At 41.1% G+C, this 26,118-nt stretch overlaps 1 protein-coding gene across 1 annotated transcript in view; it reads left to right on the forward strand.

Annotated features, from left to right (window-relative positions):
* The window catches only part of RPH3A (rabphilin 3A), a 395,508-nt gene that overhangs the window by 111,331 nt on the left and 258,059 nt on the right, over positions 1–26,118 (forward strand). Inside the window, exon 2 of the mRNA XM_089677017.1 lies at positions 9,373–9,459. Within this exon, the coding sequence (XP_089533143.1) occupies positions 9,383–9,459 (77 nt within the window). The 5' untranslated portion in view covers positions 9,373–9,382. The remainder of the gene's footprint in view (positions 1–9,372; positions 9,460–26,118) is intronic.

A 26,118-nucleotide genomic window follows, 5' to 3' on the forward strand; every position in this document is an offset into this window, starting at 1 on the left:
GGAATATTTTTAAAATTTATTTCAAATATATGTTTCTTCCATATGGGTAAGTACCTGTAATAAATAAATTGGTGTTTATTCCTGTATACTAGGGAGTTTCTGCAAGCAGTCTCATGTATATTGTTAGTTGCTTTCATCCTCTTTATTACCTTGCTATCAATACAATTGCTTCAGTCATTGCTTGGGAACATTGCATAGACAGTAGCGTACTGACTGCTTAAACCAGTGGATGGATGCAGCAGGGAAATGGTGCAGATGGCTGTGCAGTACTGACAGGAGCCTTTGCTGTAGTGCTGACAGAACAGTTCATCCACAGGTGTTGAATACTGCGGGCATTGCAATGAACTGAGGCTTACTCGCTAGACACCCACATACCGTGACAGCAGCCATTCAGTAATAAAACGTGTATGGACTGCAGATGTTGAATGTTCAGGATCCAGCGTGCTGTGTTCAGCATGTTTGTCTAAACGCTGGCATATGGCTAATACTGTTAAGTGTAGTTATTGCAGAAGAGGAGTAGTCATCATCACTGCAGAAAACTTCTGGCTGCTTAGCTGCAGCCAGTTAGATGATTTTGTCAATGCTAATTGTTCTATAGGTGCCAAGCAGGTCTGCTGATCAAACACTTCTAAATTAAACCAAGCTGTGCCTTAAAGCTGCATTACCTAAGATGCATGCAGGAGCAAATTAAAACAAACAGACTTGCACTGCAAGTATTAATTTGCATGTCATTAAGCATCATCAAGAACTGCAGTCAATGTAATCCGGGGTGGAGGAAGAGTGAAGCAAGTGCGTGAAATCAACTTACTCTTTTTTTCATGGGATAAAAGTAGCATAATGCAGATTTAGCTGTTAGCATGGAAGCTACCAATGCTGACATCTGGAAATACTAGTTCTCTGGCTGTTATACTTAATCAGTGGTTTCTATAAGGTTTATTACTTCGTTTGAAAGTTCTGGATCTGCATGCTCCTAGCAGGGTCATCCTTTCTGAAAGCAGATACAGCCAGAAACCCAGCATTTTCAGAAAGGTCAGCACTAGTAAAAATTGTATTTTTCTCAGTACAGACTTCATTTGAATTAAATCTAGTTTTTACTAAGGCAAATAGTAACTATTACTATTTTGACACAAAATATTTTTTATATATAGAATTATAGTAAAAAATGACCTGATTTTTGTTCACTCCCATAATTTTTGGTTTTATTTCCCCCTTTTCTTCTATTTGTTTTTTTCTTTTTTTGCTTCTTTTATTGATACTTCAGTCTCCAGTACATTTTTACATGTGTGTGCAGAATGAGCACCCCAGATTATGTAGGATGTTGTAATGGAAGGTATGCCAGTATTTCACTTTTTAAAGCATATTGTACAGTAAGTCATTGTAACAATTCACACTGACTCCCTACCTTTGTACAAATGTACTTCGCTCTTGATTTGTATTGTGTTAAAACAATGATTGCCATGATATTTTAAGATCTAATACAAGGCAGCAAAATAATCTACTTTGTAAATGAAATTGTATTTATATCTTGATTTTTCATGCTCCTACAAGCCCAACTATCCATTGTGTTCAACCCAAAATGTTTAAATGTAGCTTTTTTGTTGGAAGAATTAGCAACACTCTTAAATTATGTTCCATTGAAATTGAAGCCCCAGATGTGTTAATGGGGCATTGTGTTCCTGCTGAGGGTTTCTGTTTCTTTTTTTAATCTATATTTGTAGGGCTGCACATGGCTCAAAATCACAGTGCTGCCAGTAATCTGTGAACACCAGTCATGTGAATGTGCAGGTCAGGTATACCCAGAACTTCTGCATCATAGGCTGCTTACCCTCCAAATGCTTAGGATGGAGTTTTGTTTAAAAAAAAAAAAACATTTTTAGTATGGTTCCTTTTGTGAAAAGTAAATCGTTATCAGTCTCCTTGTAACAAGGCCATTGAATTTGGTGCCTTGTGTATTGGCCATTCCAGTCACCACTCAGCTCTGCATTTCTATTCCATCATACACAGCATGTAAAGAGCAAGTATTCTGAAACCAGCAACACAATACAACACAGGCAGTCTTTTGAAATACAGATTTGCTTTTGCAGGCTCTCAGGCAGAAGCTGGCTGCTTGTAATGCATATTACAATCTCAATGTGCAGTCTCTCTCATGCACAAGATAAGAATTTTTGGCAGAAATGGATATCATGCTACCCCAACACTTAAGGTGGAACTTTACCCATTACAGCTTGATAAAAAAAAAATGTTGTTTAGCAAGGAACATACATTCCTCATTAATAATTATGCTACCAAAATTAGTGTGTGCTGTAAATTGCCTCCAGCATTGTTCCTGTTTCTGCTTTCTGGAGGCTGCCATTTTAGCCCTGAGCAGCAGTAAATCTTTAGGTTGTCAGTAGATCAACCTCTACAAATTTGCCAGTGCCTAAAATGGAGAGCAGCTGAGCATGTGCAGAGCAGGGTGAGACAATGGAGGGAATTTACTAAAACTGGTGCAGCTCTGCATAGTAGCCAAATCAGTTTCTAGGTTGTATTGCCAAAGCTGAATTGAGAACCTGATTGATTACTACACAGCTTCACCAGATTCGGTGTGTACCAGTTTTAGTAAATCTACCCCCATGTATCGTATTTATCAGTGTAGGTACCTATTTTTAATGTTTTACATAGCTATACCTGCAAAACGGGCCAACTTGAAGTGATCTAGCAGGACTTAATGTTCTGACTAAAGTTCCATTTTAAGCTTCCAAAGCAGTCAGGCACCTTTTAAAAGGGAAAGCGAAAGAATAAAAGGGATGTGCCAAACTGAAAACTAGAGTAGCATTCTGGAAGTATGTCTACTGCATAGGTGGAATTAATTCTTTTAAAAGAGGTGAAAAACCAGTAGGGTGAACTGCCCCCCCCCCAGGATGACAGGTCAGATACAAAAGACAACCAAAACTGGATTTAGAGGATAATAAAAAAGTACAATATATAATTGATATAACCGCATTTGTGAATATCATTTAGGACAGGACTGCAGTGTTGAATTTTACAGGAGACTGGATTTTTAAACCGCTTTACAGTCCTTATCTAGGATCTCTTTCCCTATTCTTTGCTGTGCTGGCAACTGAGGAGGCACACTCAGCAGAGCCAAGCCATGGAGGTGCTTCATATCAGTAAGCCTGGGAAATAATATGTTCAGGACATTTGGAGCCAATGGTGATCCATCACTTGGTTATTTACTTTTGTCCACAAACTGAGCAGTGAATCCAGCAAATGTTTTGTGTATATTTTAAAAAGATAATTTTATAAAGATGAATATTTTTGTATTTCATGGCCAGGCTTTAACAGTTGATGCTATCTTCCAAATGTTAATTTGACGAACAAATACAGAAATATTATACTGATGTACAAACAGACCGCACAACATTATAAAGACAATGTAAATACACGGTATGGATATATATGCAAAGTAAAATGCTTAGTTTAAAAAAAGTCATATAAATAGTCTTATCATCATACCTTAAGGCATTAATAAAGATGAAAAAACGGCACACATTCTCTCATCTTCTATATGGCCTTTATTTCTCTGACTTACACATTTACCTACATTAGCACCTCTACTATGCATTGGATGTAAGTCGGGTGCCATTTTTTTTCTTTTTGTTTGGATGACTGAGAAGCTGACAGGAGCTGCAACGAGCACCAGCATCCTCTTGTGATGAAACCTGATATATGGATTAAGGTTGTAGTGCGCACTTTGTTCCTCTTGCTTAACTGTTATTAACCACTTGGCCTCCAGAGGATTTACCCCCCTTCCTGACCAGGCCATTTTTTTTTTTTTGCGATACGGTGCTGCGTTGTTTTAACTGACAATTGTGCGGTCATGTAACACTGCACTCCAATTTTATATCATTTTTTTCCCACAAATAGTGCTTTCTTTTGGTGGTATTGATTGGCTGTGCAGTTTTTATTTTTTGCGCTATAAACAAAAAAAGATTGACAATTTTGAAAAAAACTATATTTTTGACTTCTTGCTATAAAACATTTAGTAAAAATATTTTTAAAATAAAATTTCATCATAAATTTAGGCCAACATTTATTCTGCTCCATGTCTTTGCTAAAAAAAAAAAAATCCCAATACATGTAAATTAATTGGTATATGTGAAAGTTATAGTGTTTACAAATGGTGGTATATATACTGGAATTTTTTTTTTTCTACTAGTAATGGTGGTGATCAGCGACTTATAGCGGGACTGCAGCGGGCATTCTGACACTGACATCCCCAGTGACACCAATACAGTGATCAATGCTAATAAAAAGCACTGACACTATACTAATGACACTGGGCAGGAAGGGGTTAACATCTGGGGCGATCAAAGGATTAACTGTGTGCTGTGTGTGTTTTGCTAAGGAGACATGCTGTGCAGAGAAGTACAAAGCAGCATGTCCATGCTGACAGGCAAGAGACCTGTGTTTGCACACAGACCTCTCCCCTGTCAGCTCTGCTGACGATCAGAGTGCACCAGTCAAGAATCGGCGGCCGGGACCCGGTGATTGACATGCTGAGGAGTCAATGGCGGCGCAGGTAGGGAGGCACGAACGTGAGCGCGCACCCCCTACCTGGGAAAATGCAAATCGTGTATACTGTATATACGTGATTTTGCACATCCCTGCCGCCCTGTAGCAATACTTTTGCTATAGGATGGTCAGGAAGTGGTTAGAGGACCTGAACTCTGGAAGTTGTGCCCAGAAAAAGGTAGACAGGGGGTGGAGGACTAGTCACCAGTTTTGCCTGTTAGCTCCCTGTAGCTGATCTTTCCTCATTTCAGACCTACAGTACCATGCCCTGTTATGCATTATTTCTCTGTGTGGAGGCAGGGCTTTGCATTGTTCTGTCAAAGACTCCAGCAAGTAGAACAGCAACCAGCAAAGAAGCAGCATCACCAAATTTCTTTACAAATCCAGCAGTCCAAGGCATCATCTCACACTGCAAATTTAGAGTGCTGAGGCTACAAAGTGCCTAGGCATATCACATATTAGGAAGTGCACTGCTTTTGCAGGAGAAAACACAGACAAAAATTAGATATTTAAAGGTACTGCTTCATCGCAATTAGCATTTCTAGTTATTTGCTATAACATAGCAACCCTCATTTTTTGAGTCCAGATCCATATATTAGTAAACCATTTATATTTGATAGATCAATCCCTTTTTGTCACTGATAACCTAGCTGTCAGAGAGATCTTGTCTTCTGATAAACATCCTGAAACTTCAGACAATTTGGCTGTCTCTGCAATGGAGCATCCTACTAATCACCCAATCCATATTCAATTTGGGAAATGCCTCAGCAGTTGTATACATCAACCATCAGGGCAGAGACAAAACATTTGGCATGGCAAGACTGGTAGTTTAGATTCTGTCTTGAGCTGAAATTCATGCTCTTGCCATATATGTCACAGGTGTAGACAATTGACAGGCAGTCTTTCCCAGCCAACAGGGCCTGGTCCTGGGGGAGTGGTCCCTACACCTAGAGGTGTTCCAGGACTTGTAGGTGGGAGATGCTGGATGTGGACCACGTGACCTCCAGATTCAACAACAAACAGAACATGTTTGTTTCCAGGTACACAGATCCTCTAATGGAAGCAACGAATGCCCTTGTGGCTCCTTGGGATAAGCACATTCTGATCTGTGTTTTCTTTCCCTGAAACCTCTTCCTAATCTGCTTATCAGGATTGAGATGGAGGGCATTCTGCTGCTCCCCATTGCTCCAGATTGGTCCATGTGGATGTAGTAGCCTGACCTAGTAAGACTCCTCACAGACGATTAGAGAGCAATGCCAGATTGTCAGCATCTTCTGACGTTTCACTTAAAGGTCACTGGCTTTAGTTCAGACATCAAATACTTCTTCACTTTAGGTGAGCCTTGGAGATTTTACTTCTTGAGTTCCTTTGTGGGACATTTCCTGTTCTTCCTGCAGCTTGGTCTGGACCAGTGTTTGGCTCGCAAAATTTTTAATGGTTAGGTTTCTGCTCTATCTGTCTTGTGTCAGTGATCATTGGTCTTACACTCCTCAAATTAAAGGATAAGTTCACCTTTCATAACATGCTACATGTTACACCCATATCCAGGGTGTAACATGCAACATGTTATGAATAGACTGGCCCCCTGCTTCCCCCCAGATCCCCTTTTGTGACAGCTAGCAGGGGATCTTCTCCCTCCCACTAGCTGTCACAACTTTAAAAAAACGAATTCATTCCTTAATCGACGGCTTGTCGTTCTCAATGAACTACCACAGCACTGTAGAGTGCCTTGGTAGTTCATTGAGTCTTCCTGCCAATAGTATCTGTTGGCCCGTACGAGTTGTACAGGCACACAGATACAATGACAGGTCTGCAGGAGGCCTGCATGGCACCATCGATCTGCTGATTACTGGTGTAATGCTTTCCAGGCTCCAGAAACAAGTAACAATAAATGCACTTTTTTTACCTGCAAATAAAATGTACATTTATTATTTTTTGTTAAAAGGTGAACTTATCCTTTAAGACCTTTTATACAGGGAGACTCTCATGTAGTGACTCATCTTTGTCCCCCTGATACTCTGTAGGATCAGAATTTGGTTGTTTTTGACCTTCAAAGATTGTAATTTGAACCCATTAGATGCATTTTCTCTTTCTCTCTACTCTTCATAAAAGATATTTCTTGTGGTCACCGCCTCTGAGATGAACAGCTGAACTGTTGGATTTTTCTTGCAAGAATATTTTATGGTGGGTAGGGCTGTGGTAAGGACCAGGATTTCTCTCGTCTTTCTTTCTAGTTCTTCCTTTCACCTAACCGGGACAATGTTCTTCTATCCCTCTGTCTGGCTACAGTGCACCAAAGTAGAATACCCTCTATTTATTGTTTGGAAGTGATTTGAGCTATGGGAATCTGTCACTGCTTCTTACAGGAAGATTGATTAACATTTGTAATCCTGCATGGATCATATAAGGGTACATGGGTTTCCTTTCCACCTTCATTAGGTATCTCAGAAAGATCATCAGCTAAGCTTACGATCTCATAAATTGGGTTTTCCGTCAAGCTGCATGCTACTAAGTTTGAGAGTGCTTCTTGCTTTTGTCATCATCAAGCAACTTTTTCCAGTTTGCAAGGCCTCCACCTGGTCATCTGTGGATATTTGGGACTCTGTAGGAAGTCCTTAGGTTTCCTTTTTTTTTCTCTTGGGCTTGTTATATTTTGTTGCTCTGTTGCAATGCTTTTGGACATCCAGACAGTCCAAGAATTCCTGTGTCCCTCAATGGACATAAAGGATTTTGTACTCACTGTAAAATCCTTTTCTTGGAGTTCAATGAGGGACAAAGGTCCCTCTGTATTTATTTTCATGCTCCCAGCACTACTTTGCTAAAAAAATTGATGAGACCTGATGGCTGAAGGCAGGGTTGTCTTGTGCTGGCTAAGTTAGTTTGGTTGCCATCCTAGCGTTGTTTGAAACCTATGCAGTTTATGCCTTCTTCCTTTTTTACTCTTTTTAAAAAAAAAAAAATAACATTGCAGTTATTATTGGTGGAATACAGCTATTGTTTAATGTTCTTATACATGTATCTAGTATATGTATTGTTCTTTTCATCCATATTTTTAAAGATAAAATTTCAAATGTTACTAGTGAAATACAGAGGAGTAAAGGACTAATTAGATTCTACCTACTTTTTGGTTTTAAAAGTGCTCTTATAATTAGAGGTCAAGTTGTACACAGAAGACACTTTAAACAAAGCAGAATGGAATTTCTTTGTCAGAAAAGATTAATGCATTAAAAGGCTAGCCTGTGACACTGCCTATTCAGTGCTTGAAATACTATTGTCAGAGACAAAGGAGTGAATACTCTATGTAGAAAGATAAATTTATAGTAGCTATGTTCTATACCAGAATGTCAAGAGAAAATGAAAGATGGCATTGATCAATCTTTCTCATACATTTATGCATGTTGTTGTCTTTACATTTGTGTATACAGTATGTAAAGCTTACTAAAACACCATATTCTCCTGCAACGTTTTATGAGAGTCCTAGCTCTACAATTGCATATTGGACTTCAGTTTAGTGAGTCAAGGATAATACCATGATATATGTCAGAAAAACATTTTGATACAGTTTCCCATCTCATAAAAAGTTAGGACTTAGCCCTTGGGTGGTTCAGTGGGTATGAAGTTGGCTGAAGGATAAGTGTGGTTGTAAATGGGGTTTATTTTGAACAGAGACTAGTCACTAGTGGTGTACCACATGGCTCTGTACAGGGTTCTGTTCTATTCATTCTGTTTGTAAATTATATAAATTAAGGTTTGGTGGGCAAGGTATGTCTTTTAGCTGAAAATATAAAGGCTTACAATAGATATGATATTCCTGGGGACGTCTGTAACATAGAGAATCATTTTGGCATTGTTTGAAGTTTGATCAAAACAGTGGAAACTGCAGTTCAAGATTTCCAAATGTAAAAAAATGCAATTAAAAAAAAAGAATCCTCTGAACGAGTACACTATTAGGGGTACAGTACCGGTCACACCTGGAGAAGAAAAAGATTTGGGGGTGCATATTTCAGATGATTGCAAAATGACCTGGTAGTTAGGAAAGGGAATAGAATTCTTTGGGTGCATCACTTGAAGGATCACCAGCAAGAGAAAGTCACCTGTATAGATGTTTAGTTAGGCTTCAGTTCTGGAGTCCTCACTTACAAAAAGATATTGATAAGATAGAACGGGTCCAGAAACGGGCAACAAAAATGGTGAATGATTAGAAGGATAAAATAATATATTGGGAGAGACTTCTGAAGCTTTCTATATATATTTATATGGTCTTGGGAAAGTAAGGGATAGGGGAGACATGATTAAAACCTTTAAATTAATTCCAGAGTGCAGAATTTTTAATATGAAGCTAAAATCAGGAACACAGGGACACAACCTCAATTTAGCAAGAGGATAGTTCAAAACTAACATTAAACAGTATGTTGTTACCGAAAGAATAGTTGATTGCTTAGAATAGATATCCAGCAGTGGTGGTAATCAGCAGTATGTAGATTCAAACATGCTATAAAAACAATAAAAAAGGTTAGACTGGACATTTTGTAAAAGAGCACAGGGCTCTACCTGCAGGATGTACAGTATATGGTAATATATATTTGGAATTCTAGATGAATGTCTTATGTCTCTTTCGAATTCTGAAGTATAATTTTCTAAAAAAAAAATTAAAATTGCAAATTTTGCTGTGGAATACATAAATATTTATGTTCACGAGTACAATATATAAATATAATATTTTTATGAATGTAATACTTGCATATGTTTTGACATTTCCTTTTGGTTTAAGAATACCTATTTTATAATTTGACAAATGTTTATATTATTTTCTACCAGGCATTGAACAATGACAGACACGGTGATTGGAAACTCTACTAACCGTTGGACATGTCCTAATGACAGACAAATGGGTCTGCGATCTAAGTAAGTGAAGTTGAAATCTTTACAAATGTAGAGAGGAGCTGTTTGGAATTATTCTAGTGGAAATAGTCATGGTTGGAAAACACAAGAGCTATGTTCTTCTAAAACTATCTATAGGAAGCAGGGTAACCTCCAGTTTAGCCTAATGTGTATATCTGATTTGTTTAGCACATACACTTTGTAGTAGCTGTAACAATTTATTTTTATCTACTCTACTGACCTGTCTGTCATTGATGTCCATCAGGCCAGTACTGGCCATAGGACCGGTCCGTGGCCTGTTGATGACTGGACCGCACAGCGGGAAATAAGTGCCAACCGTGGTCCGGACAGGGTTTACCCAGACCACGGTTGCCGCTCACCTCCCGCTATGCGGGCCTGCCTGTGTCTCTTGTCCTTGCTGTCACGCTCCACTGTGGGAGGAGCTAGAGTCATCAGAAGTGATTATTATTATTAGACAGGATTTATATAGCACCAACAGTTTTCTCAACACTTTACAATATAATGGGAGACAATACAGACATAATACAGTTCAATACAAGAGGGTTAGGAGGGCCCTGCTCCTAGGAGCTTACAATATAAGAGGGAGGGGCTAGTGGTACGGGGGAAGCTCTGGAGAAGTCCTGGAGACAAGCATGGGAGGAGGAGACAAGGGAGCTAGAGAGCAGGAGGTGGTGCGAGGAGCAGAGAGTACGGTTTGGGTGATATTTGGAGACAAGATTGGTGATGTAATTTGGGGCAGAGTTATAGATGGTTTTATTTGTTATTGTTAATGTTTTGAATTTTACCCGTTGTGCAATGGGAAGCCAGTGGAGGGATTGGCAGAGAGGGGTGGCAGATACAGAACGGTTAGTAAGGTGGATGAGTCTGGCAGCAGAATTCATGATAGACTGAAGAGGGGATAGCCTGCGATGAGGGAGTTACAATAATCAAGGCGAGAGATAACAAGGGAGTGAATAAGTTGCTTAGTAGTTTCCGAAGTTAAAAATGGCCGTATCTTGGAGATGTTGTGGAGGTGAAGTCTACATGATTTGGACAGTGATTGGATTTGGGGGTGAAAGGAAAGATGGGAGTCTAGCATTACACCTAGTACCCTGGCATGAGGGGAGGCACTGATGATTGTGTTATTGATCTTGATGGAGAAGTCAGGGGAGGGGGCACGGGCTGGAGGGAATACTAAGAGCTCAGTTTTGGAAAGATTTAGTTTGAGGAAGTGGAGTGATATCCATGCTGATATGTCACTTAGTAGGTTAGTAATGAAAGAGAAGACTGAAGGGGTGAGGTGAGGAGTAGGAAGATAGTCCCCAAGCTGTTCCAGCCGGCTACTCTGCTGAATGGAAGGTCTGAGGAACTAGGAGGGGTCATGATCTGGACTGACATTCGGGAGGAGTGTTCAGTGGCCACACCATGCCTAGCCTGGCTGTGAAGCAACTACACGTAACTGACAGAGAGCCAGAACCACTTTATAGAGGTACAGAGAGAGCCCAGAGAGTGTGAGAGAGGTCTAATATACAGAGAGAGAGTGAAGAAGAAAGGGAGATATGAGTGAGAGATGGATCTGTATACAGAAAGATCTACTGTATAGAGAGATCCCATACACAGAGAGAGATTGGGAGAGATCTATTATATAGACAGACAGAAATCCAAATCACAGAGAGAACCCATGTACAGAGAGGGGTCCCATAGACAGAGACATCTACTATTCATAAATACAGAGTTTGGATACATGGAGAGATCCTCTATACAGAGAAATCTACTATGCATAGAGAAGGGAGGGTCAGATACATGGATATATCAGCTATACAGAGCAATTCCATATACAGGGGGAGCGAAAACTACTATACAGAGATCCCGATATATACAAAGAAAGGTCCAATACATGAAGAGATCTGATTATATAGAGAGGAACCCCATATATAAAGAGACAGACAGAGAGTGATCTACTTAGATATATCTGATATACAGAGTGCTTAAGAGAGGGGGGTGCTATGCGGCCATGCCTGTGTCTCCTTTCCCGGCCCCCCACTCCACCAACAATGTTATCCTATAAGCAGAGCAGGGGACAGAAGGAGCTGTAGTGGCCTTTATTACAGTGCGGAGGACTGACAATGAATATCTCATCAGCAACCACCCCCTCAAACAACCCCCCTGGATGCTGGACAAATTGCTTGCTCAGTCTAAAATGCCCGGGCCTATTTTATGTCCCATGCTCCCGATGTCCATAGTAATTATTTGTGAGTCCATTGTAGTTCCTTGCCGGCCCTTCACACACCCTCCCCCCTTCCTCTCCTATCCAATCCATTGGTATTGCAGTGGCTTAATAACCATTGTATTTGTATCTGTGTCAGTTCTTTCCTCTCCTTTCTCCTCCCTGTCCCTCATTTTCTCCCCCACCCTTGTTTCATTCCTTTGTTTGTCTGTTAAGGAATAACTCCACCTTTTGTAACATGTTACACCCATATTCAGGGTGTAACATGTAATATGTTGCAGAAGCACCAGCCCTCACTCCCCCCCAGTCCCCAATTTTGACACTGAGTGGGTGATCTTCTTAATGCCCAGCCGTGTGATTCATTCACAGTGTTCTGTGAATGGGAACCTACAAGTACGGAAAGCCTTTGCAGCTGGCGGCTTGTGATTTTCAATGAACTACAAGGGTGCTGTGGAGCACTCTAGTAGTTTATTGAATCTTCCTGCCAGAATGTAACTGCCTGCCCATATGTAGAGCAAGCAGACAGATACACTGACAAGTTTGCAAGAACCCTGCATTGCATCCATAATCTACTGATTTGCAGGTGCATTGCTTTGTAGGCTCATAGTAAAAAAATAATAAATACCTGCAAAAAGATGTGCATTTATTTGTTTTTTTTCTTACAAAGGTGAACTTATCCTTTAATAAAAGTTGAAAGCATTGAAACTGCAGTCAATGTTTAATGTACAGTAAGAATAGTTTTGTGTGAATGGCTGGTAAATGTTTTGAAAATAGCATATAGAAAGTTCTGATTTAATACAGTCTGATTGCCCACCATTGGAAATGGGGGATCTATTCATAAAGTTTATATTATGTTTTACCATGGGGTATTTAATCTTCTGTGTAGAAATACTTAATTGGATAATTCCCAAAAGAAATTACCTTACATCATCGAGTGTAAAGCAAATTAAGTGAATACATTAGAATTGTAGTTAAAATCAGATTAACAACCTAATTATTTGTCTAATGCTTTACATTTCTTTCAATACTATTATATTGAACGTTAACTTCAATTATTGGACACAATTGTGAGAACACTAGGGTTTGTCAAATGGGCAACTTTCCTGTACTCCCAAACCTTTAAAGTAGAATTCCAGGTAATGCCTAACTGGTCTTTAAAATGCTCCCTTCCCCACTTCTAACACCTATATTAACTAATCTGCATAAAATCAGATTTAAATACTTACCTATTTTCAGCCCACTCTGGTCCAGTCATGTGATCTAGATCCCCATACAATAATGAGCCCATAACTTCTGCTCCAAGCGAAAATGCAAGGCAAAAGCCTGATAACTCTGTGATGAACCCAGAAGGTCCCAAGAGGAGTACTTAACCTATTAGGTTTCTGCCCCTAAAGACAAAGCAAGTCAATTCAGAGACTGCCCTAGTATCCTCTGCCCTAGATACTTCTCAAAACACAGCAGCTTCAAACTCTGGGTGTAGGGGGAAGGGGGTAAGGGCGGGGAAGCTTACAGAACCTGGTATTCCCAGACAGTCCCCCCTCCAAGTACTAACCAGGGCTGACCCTGCCAAGCTTCTGAATTCAGACGAGATCAGGGTGATGCGGCCACAATCCACTGCTGCTCCGCCACCAGTGATAGTTGCAATGCCAGACAAATGCAGTGACCCAGATACACCTGACACCACTGGTCTATTGTGTAATGCGAACACCGCCAGATTACCCCCCTGATTCCACTGAGCCTGTGGGAGGTGCACCTGCCACTCAGCTGCCTCCCTCTTCTGAGACCAGCAACTATATTGCCACCTAACTATGGGTCCCTGCAGGGAGGCAGATCCATAGCCATGTTCGTCTACAGCTATGCAAAAACACCGGCATGCAGCAATGTAGGTACATAGGTATGCAGTTTAGTTTATGCAAGTATACAGATACTTAGCTATGTAAGTATGCAGATTATACAAGTACGTAGTTCACAAAAGTATGCATGTAGTTTATGCAAGTATAAGTATGCAGTCTATGCAAGTATGCATGTAAGTATGTAGTTTGTGCAAATATGTGTGTACATATGCAGTTTATGCAAGTTTACCTATGTAATTTATGCAAATATGCAAGTAAAAGTATGCAGTTTATACAAGTATGCATTTAGGTATGCATGTACATATGCAGTTTATGCAAATATACATTTAAGTATGCATGTTCATATGCAGTATATGGCAAGTATAAGTATGCAGTTTATGAAAATGTAGGAATGCAGATTATGCAAGTATAAGTATGCATGTACGTGTGCAGTTTATGCACTTCAGTATGCATGTAGGTATGCAGTTTATGCAAGTATATAGGTCAAATAATTATGCAGGTGTGCATGCAATATCGTAATACAATGCTGCACCTGCCCTGATCCGCTTTCTAGAAGCGCTCTGCTTCATCAAAGAACTTTTTTCAAAATTAACTGCACTTGGCCTCATACTAGTTTTGCAGGGATAGCCAAGCATATATGCCTCTGTGCTGCTTCAGTACAGTCTAAATGTAAGCTCCTGCAGATCAAGCTATTCTGGAGCAAAAACTCCTGTAAGTGCACTGATATCCATACAGGGGTGTATCAGAAAACCACTGTACAAGCCCCCTGGGATTATGCAGACTAATGCAGTGTATAATTGTGTCCTGTCTGGCCATGGAGCTTACCCACTGGTAGTACTCATACATCAACATCCAGCCATAGACTGCTCCATATCCCTGCTGTCTCTCAGGAGCCTCACTGATCCTTCAGTTCACACGTGACTTCAACCATAAGCCAAAATGGCCACCCCTCTACTTCCTGCATCCACAAGAGTAGGCTATAGAGAGTGGCCTTGTGGCCTCTAGTGGCTGGAAGAGAAAACTGAAGCCCAATACTCCTTCAGAGACACACAGAGCAAGGCCTGGCCAGACCAAACCGCACACTGCGCCAGGGAGAATGACCAGACCGTGAGATTTTCAAAGAAACACTGCAAATGTAAACTTACCATTTCTGCCCCAGGACTCTGAATCATAACAGGAGTTCAACCTTCACCCCTCATGGTGGACTCTGTCATAAAATATCTTCAAGGACTAGGTCCCCCTTACATCTGGGGTACACCCCCTTGGACCTGTATAGCACCCTGCTCAAAGGCACCTTGGTCAGAACAAACACTGCATTACATTACAGGCAAACCTTGAGAATTCTTCTCTCCTATCCAACAAGGCTCAGGTACCATCCATTTTAGCAAACAGCTTTCTGAATGGATCTGATTCCAGTCCTTGATTCACAGAAGAACTGTTTGGAACCTCCAAGTATGCTCCAATAACACATGCAGCAAATTAGAGACCATCCACCTTACAGACACTGAAGGAAAAACTGAAGTACTTCCTGTATAGGAAGGGTCATATAGCAAAGGACTTTCTGTTTGATTGATCTGCAAGTGTCCATTCACCTATAGGTAGTGCATAACCAGAGATTAATAATTATAGCCTACTATGTGTCCCATGATGTATGATAAAGAAAATGCAAGTTAATGTGTGTGCAGTAACGTGGGGGAGGTGTGACTAGAAATCTAAAACCTGAACTAAAATGCAGCTTCACCACTTCCAACAATGAATGTACAAAGCAAATTTTATTTCTGTGAATGTGTGATGAATGTGCAGGGAATGTTATATTCATCATTACGTTACCAGCCTGGTCTATGTAATAGATCAGCACAGTAATGTAGGGTAGATGATTCATGAAACTAGAACATACATGAAAACAGTGATGTTGCATACAACATTCATATCCTTTTTTTTAAGTTGGAATATTCAAACATTTAATTTGTAATGAGTGATCTAAAGGAATAGCTCCATATTTCATGAATGTCTTTCTGTACTGTTTGTGAGTATGGACATATCTGATGCTAGAAATAGAGACCAGTGAACTGAAGGCAAGCAGCATAGCCAGCTTCTGTAACACACCAGGCAACACCTACAGGAATATATACCCTGTTTTAGCTTACCTTCTGTAGTTGATGGCCTCTTGTCTTCACTTCCACATCTTCTTTTTTTTCCTAAGCATTTCATTTTTTATTAAATTCAGGGATCCAAGGTATTCACAGCTTGAATGGGTTCCTACACAGCAAAATGGGTGATGTCATGATACCAGCACCACTGTTGGTGGGTGTTACAAGTCATGAAGTTGAGTATTCTGCAACCTGCACAGCGACATCTGCTAGGAGAGTGATCAGCATTGTGTAGGGACAATGCCTACTGGGACATGTAGTCCCTAAATGCATTTAGTCAAAGAGAAACCTGTGCATGCTGTTACTTCCCCCCCCTATTGAGTTGATGGCAGTTTTCAAGATGTGATGGTCAGTAATAAAATCAAGATGTTTACAGTGAAAATGAAATGAAGGGTGCACATTAAGCATTTGATAGTCATAGTAGATAAGAGAGTCATCCGGTTTAACCTAGGGTGTGGTTGCCATCATCCCTATTTTTCTAACAAAGAGATTTATACTTTACATTTGGTGGGATTTTTAAGGCAACTTTAAAATATATAAATTGGACAAAGTTTTACGGAAAAAACTTGTAATAGTTGGTTTTCCAATTCTTATTTTCCCAATAATATGCACAAAAAGTGTAACTATTGACAGTTGTTGTTGTAGAGCAGTATTCTTTCCCTGAGGAAGAATCTACATTAAAGTATTCGAAGCGCGTTGGATATAGGCTGAATGCACATGTGGTTCCCTAAAATGAGGTTGCAAATTGAATATCAGCTTCAAGAGATTTTGCTAATTTCTCTATGCAATAATTACTAAATATTGTCACGCAAGTATGCTTTCAAGAATTGTTATACTCTATGGGGAAAACATGTACTGATGTGTTAAATACAATGTCAAATTTGTTTTAAAAATTGTCTGATTTATATATTTTAAGGTTGCCACCAAATGTAAGGTATAAATCTTTGTTTGATAGGCGTTGAGGTTGTGTTATGCCATCCCCTCCTGCTTGTTTTAACCCCCTTAAAATCCACACCACTGCACCACTACTGAGCACATTGCACCCAGTTTTGACCTGGCTCTCTTCAGATGAATGGGTCATGCTTAGTGGGGGGTTTAGACTGCTGAATGCAGTGGGGGGATAACGTGTACACCCCTATCCACTGCCTTTGCAGCTTAAGGCGAGTAGTTGGAAGCATTAAAAACCCCAACTGCAAGTGCAAACGTTGCCTTTAAATTGTTGCCTTGATTTGTTTGTAGTAATTTGATTTTGAAGGCATGCACTGGCCCAAACAGTTGAATTTAAATAGCCTCTTAAGGAACAGTAAAGAAAACTGATACATTTGTTTTTGGCACAGTAATTTTGTTTACAGTGCTGAAATTCTAAATTATTTCGGCAGTAAATGTGGACTTCTCCAATTAAGCATTTCACAAATTCCCTGGGAATAAATTAATTCACTCATTTAATTTTTCACATTTTAAATGTGCATATTTTATTAAACCAGAAAATCCCAGGTTAGGAATGTGCTTTCAGTTTATCCAGAGCCACAACTAATTACAAGCTAACAATTAACATTTCATTAAGATATCCATTTAATGCAGATATGACTTGATAAATCGCTCCCATTTAAGCTGAATACTTTTTCTATATATATACACAAACCCTTAATTAAATGGATCGCTTTATTTTATTGGCTTTTCTCCGTGATTAATAAATTGCATTCTGCGCTGTGCACACTATTCATCCTTGGTAAATTGGAGCAAAAATATTTCATTTGTTTAATATTTCTGCTGTACTGCTAAAATCCTACTGATTTATTAAAATCTCAGTATAATGACTTTAGTTTGCAAGTGCCCAGATTCAGCAATAAGATCATTACTGCATCCTGAGCTCACCGAATGAAAATATTCAATATAGAGGCTGTCATTATTGAACTCTCATTTTAACTAATTCAGTACTGGCCACTTTTACCCCCTTCCTGCCCCGGCCGATTTTCAGCTTTAGTGCAGTCACACTTTGAAAGACAATTGCGCAGTCATGCAGCATTCTAACCATATGAAATGAATTGAAAAAAGACAGAAAAAAACTTTTTTTTTCTTTGTTTCTGTTATAAAATTTTGCAAATAAGTATTTTTTCTTCTTTACTGATGAGGCTGCGTGCACTGTTAGGCACTGATAAGCTGCACTGATGGGCTCTGATAATCAGGGCACTGGTGATCAAAATAAAGCACGGAGACATAGATGGATGGGTGAGTTTGCTTTGAATATTAGAAATTAATTAAATAGTGTTTTCGGTTTGTGATGCTCAGGCACAGTTTAGTTAGCTTTTAACACACTTCCAGTCTTGGAATGACAATGGCCCCTCTCCTATTGTCCATAATATAGAGAGGCTATGGTTTTGTAAGCCTTAGAGAGAGCTGAGAACAATGTAACTGAAACCAGTTAGTATGGGAAGTTGTGAAGTTATTGGCTCACAAGATTTCTGGCACGATTAATCGCTATTTTCTGCACTAATGCAGGCCATAGTATATCGGCCGAATTTTCATCCGCACGAAAAATTGGCCGATATTCACGCCGTTAGTGGGACCAACCTGTCGGCCGTTTTTCACGGATCTTCTCGTTTATTTTTATCGGTCATGCTGGAAAATCCACAAAAAATGGATGTTTTTCGTGGACATTGGTGGCAGCATTGGCAACGGGGCCGGCCGATTTTTTTTGTTTATCGGCCGACAATTCGGCCGATAAATGGCCCGTCTATGGCCTGCATTAGCAAACAGATATATATCAAAACACTTTTAAAGTAACATTGAAGCTTTGTTTTTGCCTTAAAATAATAAACTTGTTATACTGCTGCAGTTTTGCACAGAACAGCTTTGATCCTCCGCTTCTGGGGTTCCCAACTGTCTCTCCTGACTCCTCTTCTTCGGCGAGTGCCTCCATGGGAAGCTGATTCCTATAGGAGAACTCATGCGGACTCATTCCTGAATCACCTTGTCTGTGTCTGTCAAGGTCCTACCTTTCCTCAGGGCTTGTGCTGCTCCATGTGCTGGCATCCATCTTAGGTGTCTGCAAAGCATTGTGGGATCCTTTATGCTTTCAGTCCTCTGCGGCTCCTCCCAGGAGGTGGCGGCTTATCACATATAAGTCTGCTGTTTGTAGCTGTCCATTGCATTTGTGTCCTGTCTGTTGCACAGCAGCAAGCTCCTGCTCAGTTAACCCCTTGCTCTCCTGGATACCGACTCGGCTTTGGCAAAGACTCCTCCTGGTTTATGAGCCCGGCTCTGGCGACCATTCTTCCTGGCTTCTGAGCCCGGCTCTGGCGACCATTCTTCCTGGCTTCTGAGCCCGGCTCTGGCGACCATTCTTCCTGGCTTCTGAGCCCGGCTCTGGCGACCATTCTTCCTGGCTTCTGAGCCCGGCTCTGGCGACCATTCTTCCTGGCTTCTGAGCCCGGCTCTGGCGACCATTCTTCCTGGCTTCTGAGCCCGGCTCTGGCGACCATTCTTCCTGGCTTCTGAGCCCGGCTCTGGCGACGATTCCCGCTGGTTCTCGACTGGATTATCCTGGAAGACGACCTCGGCAGGAGTACGTCAGTCCTACCAAGTCATCAGCTGTTGCTGTCGGACTTGCATAGACTCTTGTCTTATTTTGTATAAATAAACCTACCTTTAATTGCACCTCCTTGTGTGTCTGGCTCCTCGCTCCCTGACAGTGTCCCTTGTTACAAAACCTGATTGACAGTAGTGGGAGTCAATGGTTCCCACTGCTGTCAATCTGTCCAGTAAGGGGGATGAGAGTGGTGAGAGCCGCTGCTCTCATGCACATTGCTGGATCAGGATCAGGTAAGTATAAGGGGGGGCTGGGGGGGGGCACATGTAGCACACTCCTAAGGTTTTAGAATAATTTTGATTGTATATTTGACAAATAAAACAAAAAACAAATAAGAAAACGTATTGTCATGGTTACATTAATTCTGAAATATATCCAAAGCCAAAACGTTTTTTTGAGTCAGAACCCCTGTCAGACTACATTGCTGTTTTGTGTCCCCACTAGGGATGCTCTCTCGTGCTCTCTCTCTCTCTCGTGCACTCTCTCTCTCTCTCTCTATTTGTTATGGTGACCATTGTCACCATTACTGAAAGTGAGGAAAAATCCCAAATTTTGAGCTGCCATCAGAGCAAAAGATTTGCCATTGAGGACATTTTCCCCTTTGACGGTTGTTTAATGTCTCATTAACATGCCAAACATTTTCCAGCTGAGACAACAAACTGATGGATGCCTGAGGCTGGATGTACAGGAGAATGTGGACAATTGCTGCCATTGATCCTGTAAAAAGTGACCACTGTCAGCCTGCCATTGATCTGTACAGGCTCAGAAGCAGCAATTGTCTGCATCCATCTGTACATACTGAATTCTGAATTTGCTGAATTCTTGCCACAGCTGGAACATTTTTGTCATATGACTGAAGCCTAAAAGAGGATTCCCCTTCCTCTGGAGAGATTTCCTTTCACTTTTTGGTGTTTCTATGGGCAAGGAAGTAAAGGAAAATTTCCCCAATAAGAAACAGATGGCAAAAAAAAAACAAATACAAAAAAATGTGGTTTAACCCTTCCCTACCATATCCAAAACTAGGATAACAGTTTTGCTTTTAAATAAACTTAAAGCCAGAGGGTAGCACATCAGTTAGACAGCTAGCATTTCAGAAATAGGGTAACAATGGCAGCCCCCATATTTGTCACGACACGTTTACTTAAATCAGCGTTAAACTAAAAAACCCCAAACCAAAAATGTAATTTTGCAGTGTACCAGTCATTTAGACGTGGTGGCTGCTTCAGTTTTCTTTTTTAGGCTTTTGTTAGGCTTTTTCCTCGGTTTTCCCCTAGTGATCTGGTCAGTAACACACCTCCTGGATTAGAGTGCCCCCGCTCTGGATGAAGAAGCAAAAGCGCACCTTTGGACAGCAGCATTGTTAGTCTGGGGGGAGAGGAGTGTTAGATGCACTGGCAGTAAAAGTTTGTACATGAATAAATACGTTGAAAAGCTAATCATTGTAAACACCCAGGTCAGTTTTAAATGGTTTGTCTCATCCCTTTTATTTGCTACATTTGCTTGTTCTTTTAAAAAACAACATACTTATAGGATGGATCGCCAGGTGAAAATAAGGGAAAGAAAGTCTAAAACCAAAAACGAATGCAGCCACCACATCTAAGAATTAACCCCTTCACGCTGGATCATCCCGACGTGAAGAGGAGTTCCTGCGCCAGGAGGTGGATGGGGCGGGGTTTAGTGTCATGTGGCCACCGTGACGTCATGGCCGGTCACATGATCGGGAAAGGTCCTGATCGAAAGAGCGGACCAGGACTTTTCCGTGAGTACATCACATGCGTGCTGGGAGCGCTCAGGGCGTGTGCTCTCAGCACATATGTTTTTTGTTACATGAACGCAAATGTGCGGCTGCTCGGCGTCTAGGCCCAAACGCCAGGAGGCCGCACATTTGCGTGCGGCCGGCGTGAAGGGGTTAATTAAGTTGCAATATAATAATTTCTGGGGGGTCTAATGCTGCTTTAAATATTTTTCTGAGGAAGTATATTCCTGAAGAGATTACAATTCTTTAATACCCTATAGCTTTATGCATTTGAAGTACATTTACAAAATATTACATATTATACTATACCTTTTTTAATTTTTTTTTGTTGACCATATACTATTTACAAAATAACAGTGCAACACTGTGTATTAAAAACATTGACATAAAAATATTCAATATATCTCAACATAAAGTGTAAATAACAGTCTAAAAAGATGGTGTAGGTAAATTAGAGGAAAGCTGACAGTTCCCCTGACAACGTCGATGATGAAACGCGTAGGCAGGAGTTACAGCGTGCGACTTCATTGTGCACAGGGACGCGATGGCCATCTTCTTGGTTGGAAACACCATTGTGGTATATTGAAATGCTACATTTTATTTATTTTAAATGTGAGTGCATTTCTTTGAATACATTTCTTGCTCCAATCTTACTACACTATCGGATGTTTTTTTTTCTTTTAACTATTATATGCTGGAATCATTGCTGTCTATTTGATTGGAGTGGATTCTCCTAAAAAGATGCGGCGCTATTGAGAAAAACTGATAGATGTCCTGCTGTGGCATTTATGGTACTATTACACTCTTTGACTGTTCCCGGTTAGCGGTCAAAGAACAAGGTAAAAGGCAGTGTGTTTGGTTTGGAGATAGAGGTTTTCCCTTCGTGTGTCCTATCCCTCTGGGCACCAACAACTGGAGCTTATTTATAGAAGATCTATGTGAACTGTCAGCTTTCCTCTAGTTTACCTACACCATCTTTTCTGACTGCTATTTTCACTTTATGTTGAGATATATTGATTATTTTTATGTCAATATTTTTATTAGCCAGCGCTGCACTGTTATTTTGTATATTCTTGTGTATATTGTACCTGCAATAGTGTGCTAGCTGCTTTCTTGTTAGGAGTAGGATATTTTGAGCCCTAGCAGGATTATTTTTTGTACAGATCATATACTTTATCTTGATTATTATTATACAGGATTGATATAGCACCAACAGTTTTAAGCAGCGCTTCCAATATTTAGATTTGGATACATTTCTATTTAATAGGTTTTAATTATAAAGTAGGAACAAAAAATGTAAAACTCAAAGATTCCTGTAATTTTTCCCAAAGCAATTTTTGCATTGATTCTGCATTAGATATTAACCCCAAAACTTAATCTTCAAAGTCATTTCCAGATTGCTGTGTACAGTATGTTTGCATGTCATGTATTTTTCCTTTTCAGTTTAGGATATATTTTTCTTTTTTTCAGTGTTACCCAATTCACGCAGGAAAATATTTTGCATGAATTACACTTGTAACTTTCAATAAAAGGGTTTTGGCAGACAGGCATTAGTTCCACATTGCCATTTTCACAAGGTTTACAATTACATAGATTCTAAATGACATTGCACACGCTTGCATGAGTGTTTGACGCTTACGCAAATGTCATTATGTCCAATACGTTTATCTCCTGTACTGAACACTGATCTCCCCAACCAACCACAGTCACTGAAATCAGGCTGTACTTTAAATAGCACCTGGGAAGAAATGCAACCGCAGTGCTGTTTTAAAGCAGCATCTGAATATGTTTTTAGCAGAGGTGCAGTGTCTAACAAAATTAGAAACCCTTGCCATACCTCTGAAGTGTTGGCAGTCTTATAGACCACTTTTACTTGTCAACTATAGCTAAATACTATGTGGCTACTAGAACATAGGGCTGGACCTCAACCATTTATTGTGCTGCCCTCATTTCATAAAAGTTTGCATTTATTGAATTTACCCTTTAATGTAAAATGGCTAGAGCTCTGCAGAACTCAGCACTCTCCAAGTTTGCTGGTCTTTTTCTTTTAAAGACTGTAGTTGTGCTGTTTCTCATCCATGAAAAGGGATTCTTGCTTTAGGGAGGCTTCATCCCCTTGCAGAGTCCCATGGAGCCATACGCCGCGTACAACCACATATTCAAAAGCCTACAGCAGCAAGCCATTCTCCTGCCCCCCCTTTTTTTACTAGGTCAGTCTGCGCTGTTCATTTGACGCAATTTCCAACCTGGAAATTCATGGAAGCTGCAGAATGCTGTGGAGCAGGTGGCCACCAACACATAAAAAAGCGTGGTGCAAAAAATGTGCAAGAAACAATACACTGAGTAACATTGCACTCCTTGGGCTAAGTTGACTAAGTAAAAAAATGTATTACTACTTTAAAACAACATAATGTAACATAAATAGGTCTTTGTATTGGACACGGGCGGACTGACCATTCGGAAACTCGGGCACTACCCGAGGGCCCGGGGTCAGTAGGGGGCCCCATGAGATGCCTCTAGTACCTTTTTCATAGGCTTTTTTGAGTTTGGGCAAGGACACAGAGGCCCATGATCCCCTATTGCCCGGGGGCCCCATGAGTTGTCAGTCCGCCCCTGATTGGAAATATGACTAAAAGTGCAACATCTGCTCCTTTCCTTAGGCTGTGTCCCTCTTTTTACATAGGGATGAGTATACAAACTGCCAGGTTTTACAGTGTACACATTAATGCATTGCTGACCCTGCACTTATCTATGTTGAAGTTACAAAAGCATTGGTTTTCTTTACAAATGGTACATAAGGTGAACACACAATTTTTTGCTCTAAAATGTATGCAAATTGATAATATGCCCAAGTGACTTTTAGTCCTGTGAGAGATAAAGGTGTTTTTATTGTCTTCAATGCATTTCCAATCATGGACAATAGTGTAGATGCATGCATCCTTGGTCTGGACAGTGTTTGGGACTGTACGCAAGGGTATATATTATGTGGTCTTAGTGTAAAGAATAAGAGTAAGGATATGTTTGTAACTACGTTTCCTTCCCCTGTGGCAAACATGCCACAAAGTAAAAGCACTAAGGTATAAATAGGTAAAGTCATGATTTGTGTAGTTTTTCTGTGACGTTGTCAGAATGTCTGATAAGCTCTGACACAGCACTAAGCTCTGTTGTCATAGTGGCAGATGGTTTTGATAGTATTAGTCAGTTTGTTTCAGCAGCAGTTTTGATGGCCATCAACATTGGTCAAGTTCCAACTGCCTTCACTGAATCACCACTAAAGCGTAGAGTACTTCTATGTTTTTACTTAGTTACAAATGCTATCCATCTACCTGGAGGTCATGAAAACATGCACTTCTGGTGGCCACTGAAGACTAGAATGAATAAATAATGGTATATGCACTAGCAAAAAAGCCATTTTCAAAACACCACATCTCTGTACTAAGGCTTCTTATTCATATACAGGCCCGGACTGGCCATAGGGCACACCGGGCGTTTACCTGGTGGGTCGACACCGCCGTGCCCAACCCCGTGGCTGGTAATGGTCCTTGACCTGTTGATGACCGGGCCGCATAGCGGGAGGTAAGTGGTGACTGCGGCCCGGACAGGGCTAACACAGACCGCAGTCACCACTCGCCTCCCACCATGCGGACATGCCTGTGTTTCCTCTCCTGTTCTTCTGCGACAGGAGCTGGAGATCTGCACTGACCGCTCCCTCCTCCCCAGCTGATCCAGCCCTGATCCCCCTGCTCAGATCAAACACAGAAAACTGATGAGTAAGGAGGGGATGAGACCCGGACTGGCACTTGGGGAAGAGTGTTCAGGGACCACACTACGCTTGGGTATTGGTTGCAGAGTGACGACACATGACTGGTGGGGAGCCAGAAGTAGTAGAGGTACAGAGAGAGCTCCGGTGTGAGAGAGAGAAATAGAGATTCCCAGAGAGAGGGAGAGAAGGAGAGAGATAGGAGATAGGAGAGAGGGAGAGAAAGAAGGAAAGAGATGGGAAGAGAGGGAAAGAAAGAAAGAAGGAAAGAGATGGAAAGAGAGGGAAAGAAAGAAGGAAAGAGATGGGAAGAGAGGGAAAGAAAGAAGGAAAGAGATGGGAAGAGAGGGAAAGAAAGAAGGAAGGAGATGGGAAGAGAGGGAAAGAAAGAAGGAAGGAGATGGGAGAGAGGGAGAGAAGGAAGGAGATGGGAGAGAAAGAAGGAAGGAGATGGGAGAGAGGGAGACAAAGAAGGAAGGAGATGGGAGAGAAAGAAGGAAGGAGATGGGAGAAAGGGAGAGAGTGAGAGAGAGGAGAGGGAGAGAGAGACAAGGAGGGAGAGGAGAGGGAGAGTCAAGAGGAGAGAGAGAGACAAGGAGAGAGAGGAGCAGGGAGAGTCAAGGAGAGAGAGGCAGGGAGAGACCAGGAGAGAGGGAGAGAGAGACAAGGAGAGAGAGGGAGAGAGAAGGAGAGGCAGAGGGAGAGAGGAGGAGAGGGAGAGAAAGGAGAGAGAAATAGAAGGAGCCAGATCGGATATATAGAGAGGAATCCCATATATAAACAGAGTGATCTACTTGGATAGATCTTATATATAGAGTGCTTAAGAGCGGCCATGCCTGTGTGTCCTCCCCAGGATCTCTCACCTTGCCGACAATGGCATCCTATTATAAGAACAGAGGGTGGGAGGAGCTGCATAGAAAGCGGGAGCCTTTTCATATTCACTCACTTATTAATATGATCCAGATCTGCAGCTCCTCTGCTGATAGGATGACATTGTTGGAGGGGCAGGAGGCCCTGAACAGGACACACAGGCTGAACCCTGCCTCTGCCCTAGTGAAGTAGGACTGTGTGTGGGAGGCAGAGTGTAAAAGGGGGGCACTGTGATTACAGAGAAAAGAGGCAGGGGCATGACTGCAAGGGGCGCTGTGATGAGCCATATAAAGGGGACTGCCCTGTAAGCAATTCAGTTTCCCTTTACATTACAGTGTAGAGGACCAAAAGACCTATTCCTTGAATATCCCATCACCAACCTCACCCATGAATGCCTGCTACCCCCCTCCCCCCCCCCCCTTGAAAAATTGTCTGCCCGGTCTAAATTACCCTGGCCTAATTTTTGTCTCAGTCTGGG

Source organism: Staurois parvus, unplaced genomic scaffold, assembly GCF_062004578.1.
Source record: "Staurois parvus isolate SC_StPar_1 unplaced genomic scaffold, SC_StPar_1.0 ptg000014l, whole genome shotgun sequence".
In the NCBI taxonomy this organism is placed as follows: domain Eukaryota; kingdom Metazoa; phylum Chordata; class Amphibia; order Anura; family Ranidae; genus Staurois; species Staurois parvus.